Source organism: Parasteatoda tepidariorum, chromosome 4 (assembly GCF_982258835.1).
Source record: "Parasteatoda tepidariorum strain Cologne lab strain chromosome 4, Ptep-v5.0, whole genome shotgun sequence".
Classification (NCBI taxonomy): Eukaryota; Metazoa; Arthropoda; class Arachnida; order Araneae; family Theridiidae; genus Parasteatoda; species Parasteatoda tepidariorum.
In genome coordinates, this window is record NC_141758.1 from 42,176,010 (window position 1) to 42,187,305 (window position 11,296).

The 11,296-nt window shown below is 25.6% G+C and overlaps 1 protein-coding gene across 1 annotated transcript; it reads left to right on the forward strand.

Moving 5' to 3' along the window:
* The first annotated feature begins 1,991 nt into the window (after positions 1 to 1,991).
* LOC107456455 (putative palmitoyltransferase ZDHHC24) lies at positions 1,992 to 11,268 on the forward strand. Its single transcript, XM_016074320.4, has 2 exons — positions 1,992 to 2,194; positions 4,059 to 11,268. The coding sequence occupies exon 2, from the start codon at positions 4,067 to 4,069 to the stop codon at positions 4,952 to 4,954; it is 888 nt and encodes a 295-aa protein (XP_015929806.1). The 5' UTR covers positions 1,992 to 2,194; positions 4,059 to 4,066; the 3' UTR covers positions 4,955 to 11,268.
* Positions 11,269 to 11,296: the final 28 nt, after the last annotated feature.

An 11,296-nucleotide genomic window follows, 5' to 3' on the forward strand; every position in this document is an offset into this window, starting at 1 on the left:
AGTTTTTCAGAAGAAAAAACTTTATGCAGTAAAAGGTTGCTTATTTATTTATATCATTAAAATGTATGATTGAAAGAAATAAAAAAAATTGAGTTTGCTAAAATAATGTAAAACATAGTGTATTATCTTTGCTCATGAGAAAAGTAGAGTAATCTGAAGAAAGCCAATTTCTATCACAAAATATAATGGAAAGGTATATATCTATAAAAACCAAAAGCATATCTTTAACTCATTGTTAAGTAAATGAATGCAGAAAATCTGCCATGGTAGAAATTCATTAAATTTGTCTGAAAATCATAGTTTATCCTTTAAAAATTATATTTGATCCAAACCTATTAAAAAAGTTTAATTATATAATAAAATAAATAGTACTAGAGTTAAAGTTTTAGTGTACTAAGTTCTCAAATTGATAATCTGGATGGATGCACAGAATTGGTTTACTTACTCCTTTTGCTAATCAGTCAATCTTTCAAAATCAGTTTTTTTCCATTAACAATTTCTTCAATTTACTAGTAAAATATCAAGTGATACATGAACCACACAAACAAATCTTAAGAGCTCATGCATCCATTATTGCACATTTTCTTTAAAAAAAAAAAAAAAGTTCACAATGAAATTAAAGTTTTAAACTTTATAAAACTAATTAAAAGGCAAGAATTGGAAGTGTAAAAAATGTACATAGTTTTACACAAAGAACAAAACACAAAAGTTGTAAGTCATTCTATCATTATTAATTGCAACTATTCCTACCTAAACAATGATTTTTTTATTTAATTTTTTATCATAGTATTCATTTGCTGGCATTTAATACAGAAATATGAAGTTTTACTAAATATATTCAAATCGAAGTAATTATAGTTAAAGTCAAAATGCTTTATGGATAATTCAGCATGTAATAGAGAAATATCAACTTATCAAATATTCAATTCAATGTAATATTATTAACTGAATAAATTATACTTATACCAATACTGAATACTATAACAAAATTTTTAAGAAAAAAATTGTACAAAACCTTTGTTAGATAAATTAAATTTTTATTTTAAATATTTGTAGACATAATTTATGACTAAATAAAATGTACTTCAATGCAGTCAGAATTTTTACAACTATAAATCTAATTTAGGAGAAGTGCGTTTAAAAAGTACATTGGAAAGGTATTCTTAAAGAATTTAATACATAAATTGAAATGTAAAACATAAGATATTATTCATAATAAAAGAATAAAACTGGCTTATTGCTAATTTCAAAACCCTTTTTAAACAAATCAAAACCATAGTTGAATCCTTGTTCCCAATGCTATTACTTCTTAAAAGGGATAATTTTTAGGTTGTTCTGATAAGAATGCATTTTTTTATGATTAACAAATCGATTACGTGTAGCACAAAATTAGGAAACCAAATAATTAACAGTCACAAAATACCAACATTATTATGATGGACAACATTATGATAGACATGCACACTTATTGAAAACGGAAGATATAAGTTTTTTTAATATTTACAGTTGCTAAATGTTGACGTAAGAATATACAGACTAAATAACTTAATGTCTAACATTAAACTCAATTAATAAATTGAAAAGGGTAAAAAAATAAATCATTTGAAATAAAATGGTATACATCGGAAACAAAATTTACCTTTGGTGTACCAAATAAAGGTGGAACTTTCTTTCCATCCTTTTTTAATTTATTAGTATCCGATGTGTATCCGGTCTTACAACCAGGGCAAAAACATATTCTTGGCATTATTCAATGATCATCAAATTATAATAAGCGTTATTATTTAAAATATCCAAATTGCAGACTAATGAACAACAAATACTCGTATTGAAAACTATTCAAATATAACCGCCGAAACCGAAACACAGCATCACCGAATAACTCTCTAGCGCCACCTATAGGGAATAATGACAGACTAAATGGATCCAAGATGGCGTGGTGCTATTTGAGGAATCCCAAGGCTGAGTCGTTCCTCTACCCCCCTTCTTACTCGCTGAGGCAAACCATTGTTTACAAACAAAAAGTTGATAACTGGAGAAGAAATAGAAGAGCTCGAGTGATGAATTAAAACTACGCCCTTTTTATGAATAGAAAATTAAACAATTTGTTTCAGCCGAAGCTTCAAGTTAGAAAACTCCCAGCATTTAACTCCCTGAAATTTATCATCTTTACTTAGAAGCGTAATCAGATAATGTAAGCTCAATGCATATTTGCAGGCTGTAAAGTTTTTACATCCAATATTTTAAATTGGATATTTAATCACATGTAATAATGCAGCCCTTAGACTTTTTTTAAATATCTCAAATAAATTTCAATTGTTTGTTAAAATTCGTTTGTTTTAAGCAAGAAAAAAATGTTTTCATTATGATCGCATTCCCTATTCCGCATTTTAAATCTTTTAAGCTACGTTATTTTCACAACTTTGTATTTAATTGGGTCTAACAATAAATCACATGTGTAATATATCCAAATTTCTTACTGGGCTTATATATGTTTTCAATTTTATTCCTGTTACTTATATTTCAGAATCTGTTTTGTATATTTCATATCTTTTAAAAGTTTCATTATTCACATTTTGTTTCTGATAGATGTTTTTATTTGCATGCTTGGTTTTTTAGCAAAATTTTGTATTTAAGTTTTTAAACAAATTATGTAGCAGTTAAATATTCTTTTTTAAATTTAAAAAAGGAAAATAATTGCATGAAAAATGGAATATTTAGAAAAAAATAGTTTAAATGTTCGGAAAACTATTATTTTCATTATTCTGTTATTAATATGTTTAAATCGACATTCAAAAAAAGTATTTTGTCAACTTTATTAATGTGTTGATCTTAGTCTAGTGAAACATTTCATTTCCCGCAAATTAATTATAACTCTTCCTACCAATATTTTAATTTCTTTTCAAAATTTTAGATGACTTTAAGTCAATTTGAAATTTTATTGTTGGTTGTCAAATTTTTATTGATATTTTTGATGGTTGTTTAATTAATTATCAGCTGATAATTAAACAACCAGGTGGATTTTTTGTTTTTGTAAACAAAATGGAAGAGCAAAAATAATATTGCATAAATAGTTGTGATATAATTTTGGTTCTATAATGAAAAATCTTCTTAAATCATAAAACACAGTAAAAGGAAGCATGGATATGATGAAAATTACTAATGAGTTACAAAAGGGTTCTTCATTATAGAACTGAAACTGTAATGTGCCTGTTTGTGTGGCTTTATTTGTGCTTATTTTACATTGCTTAGATATACATATATGTACATGGTGTAAAAAAGTTTGGAAACCGTCAAATATCTCAAGAAATATATAACAAATCAAAAAAGTGTAAATAGAGACATAAAATATTTCCCAAAACCTGTCCAATTATACCAAACTTGATGTTTCACCCCTACCCCATAGAATTAGGTTGGAGGGAACTTGTAATTCTTAAATATGGACCAATTTTTTTTTTTATTATTGCAGATTAGGTTTTTCCAGAAGAGCATGAACTTTTAAAAGTATGCTTTTTGCATCTTAATGAACCTGTAACTGAGAAAAATTAACTAGGGTACAAGCTTTATAAGTGGTGGTTTTTCAAAACTCATCAGATTTAAAAAATAATAATTTAAAAAAAGAAAATCAGAATTTTTCTTTAAAAAAATTTTATAAAAATTTTGAAATGTATATTTTTATGTACTTATTCTGATAATTTTAGAGATTCAGCATTAAAAACAGTTTGCACCATTTTTAATTTTTCTCAGTTACAGCCATCTATGAGGTATCATTATAAACCTATAAGTCAAATAAGGTTACTTTTTTCTGGTGAATCCAAATCTGCTATAAAAAATAACGGTTCATATTTAAGATTTCAAATTTGTCCCAAAGGGGTTGGTGTGGAAGATCAATGGATAGCTTTTAAAAAAGATTAAATGCATCTATTCTCGAGATATTTGAGGGACTCTTTTAACATCCTGTATGTAGCATTAGGTTATTCATTTCTTTATTTGGATTTAATAGGTAATATCATTAAATTATAATCATTAAATTTCTGATTGATGTATTTTCATTTCAGATTTCAAAATGTTTGGAAAAAGTAGAAGTCTTCTCGCCAGATACACATTTCTTTTTTCTGACACTTTTTCCTTCAGCTTTCTCTTGACAAGTGTGATTTCCATGTTCATTTTCGAAGTATTCATAGTTCTTCCTAGTTTGGAGGAAGGTATATTACCCACATTTTTTCACGTTACTCTCGGGACATTTATATTCATCAACATCCTCAGCAACTTAGCCTTCATAATGTGGACTGATTCTACGACAAGAAAGATTATTTCTCCCGCTGTCTTGAAACCAGGTTGGCTCTTCTGTGCTGGCTGTGAAGCAAATTCACCAGTTCGTTCCTTTCATTGCAGCAAGTGCAATGTATGTACCTTGAAGAGGGATCATCACTGTGCATTTTCAAAGTGTTGCATTGGTTTGAAAAACTTCAGATTTTATTTATTATTCCTGTTTTACTTAGCTATCGGTGCTCTATATGCTGCCTCTTTCAACATGCATTTTATATGGGATTTCTTGGGAGGTTTTTCTGTATTTTCTTTAGCTGCACATATTTTACCATTTATATTTTTTGTGTTTGGGTATTTAAGTTTCAGAGTATTCATTTACACACTTTTGTCAGTGTTATCTGTTGTTGGGTTCCTTTTTGTATTTGGATTGCTTTTAATCCATACTAGACAAATGTTGCAAAATCAAACTTCTTTTGAGAAAAATCAGGGAATTAATCTCTATGATCTGGGTTGGAGAAAAAATATTGTTGAAAGTTTAGGTATAAAGTGGTATTTGACATGGGTGTTTCCACTACTAAAGTCAGACCTGCCCAGTGACGGAATATCTTATCCAACTAATGAAAAATCAAATGGTGTGTCGGAAGTGATAAATTCAAATAAAAATGTAAGGCTACGTCATTTGTAGTGGACTATCTTATCAATGGAAATAAAATTGTATTTCTGAATTATCAGTTTAAGGGCCTCGTTTTTATTATTATGCGCAGTCTGGATAAAAAAGTGAATAAAATAAATCACAGTAAATAAAATAAATCGAAGAAAATAAATTTAAGTAAATGAAATAAATTTAAGTAAATGAAATAAATCGCAGTAAATAAAATAAATCAAAGTAAAAAAAAGCCAATAAATAATGACCAAAGAAATAAAAACTCAAATCACCTTTTGTAACTTTTGACCTAATGCATAAAAATAAGATCAATTTATCAAAATGAGATTAATGAATAATCAGAATTTCATACATTAAATATGCAACTAAATATATCCTTACTAAACTTTTTTATTTGTTTTAGATTTTGTAAATCAAAACTCTAAATTTGACAAAAATTAGGTCTTGCTGTATTTCATATCCTGAAATATTGCCTGTGTTAATTAATTAACATTATTTTAGGCTAACCCCTATAACTTCTAAGATTGCATTTTAGAATATATAAAAATCAAATAATTGAATTTAAAGTTATTATGGGTGTTTTTATTATTATTATTATTTTTGTTGTTTTGCAAATTGTATGTCTCTATATAGCTTTATTATAATGCTTTTGTGATAAAAAGTTTCATTTTAAAGATTTGTGATAAATATTTGCCTATTGTAAAAATCGCCAAATTTTTTAATTCTTTTATAAATGGTTATTAATTACATCTGAGTCATAATACTTTGAATATTTTAAAATTTTCAGAAAATATTTGATATGTTAAACAATTTATTCTTCATATTTACATTGTAGATTAGAACATGATGAACTTTTACGCGAATGGGCAAGGAATTTCATTATACTTTTTTAGAAATATTGTGAGTAAGGCAGGAAATATGCAAGTGGTGAAATAAAGTGGTTTTATTTTTTTAATATATGAATAAATAAATACTTTTTTATTCAATAAATAAATATTACTTCATATTCAATCACCAAACAGATTTCACATTTTTTATGTTTCAAAGTGACAGTAATACCTCAAAAATATGCTAAAAATTTAAATCAAGGTTATTTTTCTAAAATTATTATTTTTTTTTTCAATGCCTTGCTGCAATTTAAACCTTTATAAGTTGTACTAAAAATAAACTATCTAATTAATTACATAATGTTTTATGATATACAATTTATTTTTATCAACTGCTTTATAATTTATTTGTATCAACTTTAAAATAATATTTTATTCAATTCAAGGAAAAAAATAGGTTTTCTTTGAAAGAAATTTTTAAATTCAAAAATAAATATATTTCCTTCTGATAGTACTCATATATTGTTCAATAAGGTACATTGCTCAAATTTTAAAACGAAATTTTAATTCAACTGTCAATATCTTTTAAATTTGCCTCTAAACTTTTTTTTCAGAAGGAATAGAATTATTATGAATTATTTTTTAATGTAAACCACAAAGAAATAAAAAAGTTATAATTGAAAATCCTCAGGATAATAGAATGAGTCCAGATCCTTAAAACGAAGTGTCAAATTCTGTACAGCCTGTTTTAGCCTTTTTTAGAGTAGAAATTTTTGTTTGCAAACTTTTTAGGTACTTTAATGATTATAGTTCTAAATGAAAAGATTAACTCGATATTCTTCAAAAAAATGGTAGTGATTTCTAGAAAATTATCTAGTTAAAAAAATTAATCAAATTTTATTGGTTTGTAATGTTGATTACTATAAAATCATCCTAAAATGGTTTTTTTTAAAAATAACCTCCCAATTTTTTCTTTTCACATTGCTTAACTTCCTACCAGAACAAATTTTTCTTTTTTTGATACATTTAATTATGTCTGTCATGTATAATAAATATTCATAAATTCAGTGTAAAATAATATTTACTTTTTTATTAATTTTTCAACATTTATATCACATACTTTTATAACTGTTATAATTTATAATATTGCGAGATAAGTACTTTTATTACAAAACTACTCTTCTTTATTTTGTTGAAAAAAGATACCACTCCATTCCTCTACTTAATTAAAAAAAATTTTTTTTTTAGCACTGCCTTAATATTTATTTAAATAATTTAATGATAATCTTAATAATCTTTAGTATGAAAATCTTAATTCATATTATCATCATTCATTAAAAAAATTTTTCTCTTAGTTGAAGCTATATTTTTATTTAATTTTTGGTGATAAAATTGGAGTTTATCTTAAAAAATTTTCATTTATTGTCTAAAATGTTTTGAGGTATATATATTTTAAAATCTCTATTGATGTACTCTAAAACTTCAAATAAGTACATAAAAATAATGAAGCCCATAAAAATTTGGTTAATAAAATAAATCTGCCGCTTGAAGTAAAAGGTGTAGTTCACTATTCAGACGTTGAAACACATGGGAAATAGGCTTGTTGTGCACACAATTCCAAATCAATACATTAATTTACTTCAAAATTGTTGTCCATTCCAATAAGGTCTTTAAATAACTGATTGTATGTTTAAAGATGCTTTTTACATTGCCCTATGGACAATCTAGAAAGTCCTTGATTCTCAATTCACATCAATAAAAGTAAGGATGATCCAAGATTAACTTTAAGAACCAGAACCGTATAAAAAGGAATTTTTATTAGTACACATGGGATGATTCTAAGAAATTTTTAGTAAAAGAAACTGGTAGAAATTTTTTAAAATTATTAACATACCTGAAAATGTTAAAAAAGATTAAAAATAAGCTTGTACGCACATTAAAAAATTTATAATTTTTACACCATTTTAAAATTATGACCTTTATTCAGTTTTTAAAATAATAAATATAAAAACTTACCTTGATCTCAGCAGGTTTATGCTTTTTGATTAATGATTCTTCTATTATTTTCTTGATAAGATAATTTTTAATGGATAAAACTGTTAAGATCGTTTACTATTATATTGTGAAAGATTTTGATAATATTAAATTAGAAATATTTATTTATTTTGAATGTTTTTTATATGATAATATATTTTTTGTCGGTAAATTATGTCTTAGATTTATTTATGTTTACTTTTACTTAATTATTTACTACTTTTACTTAATTATTTTGATTTATTGTTGTATTATTTAATTTTTTGCTTCTGTAATATTTTTTTATTAGTATTAACCACTATATTACTTGCTATAAATCAGCAGTTCTCAATCTTTTCAGTTGTGCAGACCACCATTTTTGTAAAAAAAAACTTTGAGGCCTAACTAAATATAAAAGTACAAAAATGTTATTACAAATAGAAATTTATTATATGTGTATCACAAATATTTATATATTAGTTAAAAATATAGAGAAAATATCAAAAACATGGAAAAATTAAAAAAGCAAAAAAATATAATCGCATTCTAATATTGTATTAATGTAGCCAAAGCAAAATATAGCAATAGTGTGATATATATATACAGTAGAGCGCCGATTATCCGAATGTCCAATTATCCGAACTATGTCCGAATTCGTTTTTTTAAAAAAATTTTTTATATTTTTAAGTTTAGAATACTTTTTAACTTATCGACAATTTTTCTAAATTTAGAAGAATAAATAATATCCACTACATCTGAAGACCATATTTAATTTACAATCTTCTTTAGCAGTTTTCTTATAGTAGTCATTCATACATGTATTGTTTACGTGTATGAAACTACCTACATACCCTTTTAGCCCTCTTCAACTGAAAATTATCTTCCAATCGGAATCGGAACTCCACAGACAAAGAGGAAGAAGTAGGTGTTCAAGTTTAAGATAGTGGACCTTCTGATATAGAAGCATGCAATTCATTAGATACTGCAATGAATTGGCTAGAACGTCAAAATGATGTTGATAGAGTTCAGTTGATTTATTTAAAAAGAATAAGGGATATGGCTGCTCAAAAAAGAGAATCTTTGAACCAAAAGTTTTTGCTGAATTTCTTTTGCAATGGAAAATAACGAAAAATGTGGTAAAATCAGTAATTGACAAAAAATTATAAAAAGCTGAAATTTGATTTAAAAAAAATCAAAATAAAAAAAAGGAAGAAAAAAATAAAATTGAAAATTACTTAAAAATTGAAAGAAAAAAAAAACTTTAAAACGCGCCAGAGCTATTTTAGATAGTACTGCCAGTCCTAACCCTGGAAAAAGTGTGAAGGGAAGTTGGTGCATAAATAATAATCATTTAAACTAGATTTTAAACAACTTTCCATTATCCGAACTGCGTTCGGATAATCAGCGCTCTTCTGTATATATATATATATATTGAGTACATTTAGCTGTCTGAACTATAAAAAAACCTAAAAATGGTAAAAGTTAAAAAAAAAAAAAAAACCTTAATATTGAACTTTTAACACTGTTTGTCCTCATCGATAAAGTCAGCCTGGATTGAAACTGAAGTAGTGTTAGCTTTAAATCACTTTCAACATTCATTTTATTTCAATTTTTATTTTTCTAATAATTTAAGAAAACATAGTACAGGGTTCACATACTCCATAGATCTGGGATCGTTTACGGCCCAGTACTACATTGTCCACAGCTCTCTTGTGGGTTGTGCCCCATGGGTTGGAAATTGCTGCTTTAAATCAAATTTTAAGCTTTTAAGAAGCTATACTAATGATGTTCTTAAACTGTTTTTAACACATTAGTTTTTTTGTTTGTAAATAAGCTATTCTTTAAGAAATTTCCTGTGTGACAGGAAAGAATCTTATCTAGCTGTGTGTAATGTAAAACATGTATGCTATGTTTGTGTGTGTTTTCTTATGCTATTAAGTATTTTCTCTTAAGATGGTTGCATTGTCAAGATGTCATCCCTTACGAAAATTGAGGATTTTTTTGAGGTTGTTTTGTTGTGTTGAAATTGATTTTTGGTTTATTTGAAGTGGACTATATGCTCATAACTATAACCTGTGTGCAAACATATGGAAATCCGTCTCCCATACTTCCCTTGCTTGTTTTCTCAGTGTGCAGCCTACCCTATTTCTTTCATATCTTTTATTGTTATCATATATGAAGAATTAAAGGTGAATAATAAGGTGCAATAGTCATAAAAGCTGCAACCGACTTGTGAATATGTTATGAGGTACAAAGTTTGTATGCAAACTCATCAGTATGTTATTTTAGTATTTTTTAAAAATTCTAATTGAGTCATGTTTGCAATTTTTTTAACGCACAAGCTTCTTAAAATTATGCCGATGTCGCATCAGAAATCGTGAAGAATTTTATACTTCAAAAATATTGTTGAAATGTGTTTGATGTTCATGATTAATGTTTTGAGAAATGAAACTGTTCACAGTCCTTGTAAAATTACTAATAGAAATTAGAATCTTATAACAAAATAGTATTTGATGCCGTTTGTCCCTTTTTGTTTTTTGTTCGTTGGCGTTAAAGACAGTTCTCATTTTAGTGTTAATTATTAAATTCAAAATCATAATAGTTTATGCAAAATTTTCTCTTTCAAAATACAAAATTTTATTTTTTTATTTACTTCAAAAATTGAAATGTGTTGTTATTCAAGTACAAATTAAATTTTCCATCACAGTATTGTTGAATCAAAGTAAGCACTACCTTTAGTAAGTTATGACCATAATCTTCTAAGAATTACCATATAATTATATATTTTTATTAAATTAGAAAAGTCAATAAAAAATGTGCACTTCCAATTTTTTGTTATAGATATTAAAAATAACAATTGTTTTTATTAATTTAAAGGCTAAAAACTAAATATAAGCGACATAATAGTCCTCTTATTTAAAATTAGTATTTATAAATTGTACCTAAATATTTTGACCTCTAATTTCTTAAAATTGCTAACAATTTTAATTTTGAAATTTACTGTGTAAGAATAAGATATCAATATTGAAATACATTTACTATTTGTAATAGTGAACTAATCACTTTTCTAATAATTTAAATCGATTTAATTTTGCTATTAATCTAGTTTCCTACATTTTTCCTGCTTGATTTTAAAATAAAAGTTAACTATATATGATATCATATTCACAATTTACTTTTCTCACATTAGTTATTTAAAAAAAAAAAAAAAAAAACATTTGTGACATACATAGTTGTATTGTTAAACTAAGTTCATAATTCTTTTCTTATTATTTCCTGATATGATTCTAATTACATTACAAATGAAGAAATACATGTAAAATTCCTAAATTTGTAACTATGGATATTGTTATGCTATAATATTGTGATGATGCTAAGTCATTGTTATATCAAAGTTAAATATTTTTAAGTTGTGATTTTTGATAAAGTGATATTAAGTTTTGATATTAAGCAATATATATATATATATACTGAATAAACTACTTTTCACTTTGATTTAGAGTATTATTAATAATTGCAATAC

What these genes read in the sequence shown, in the direction of transcription:
- LOC107456455 (XM_016074320.4), top strand. Translation starts at nt 4,067, where the DNA reads ATGTTTGGAAAAAGTAGAAGTCTTCTCGCCAGATACACATTTCTTTTT.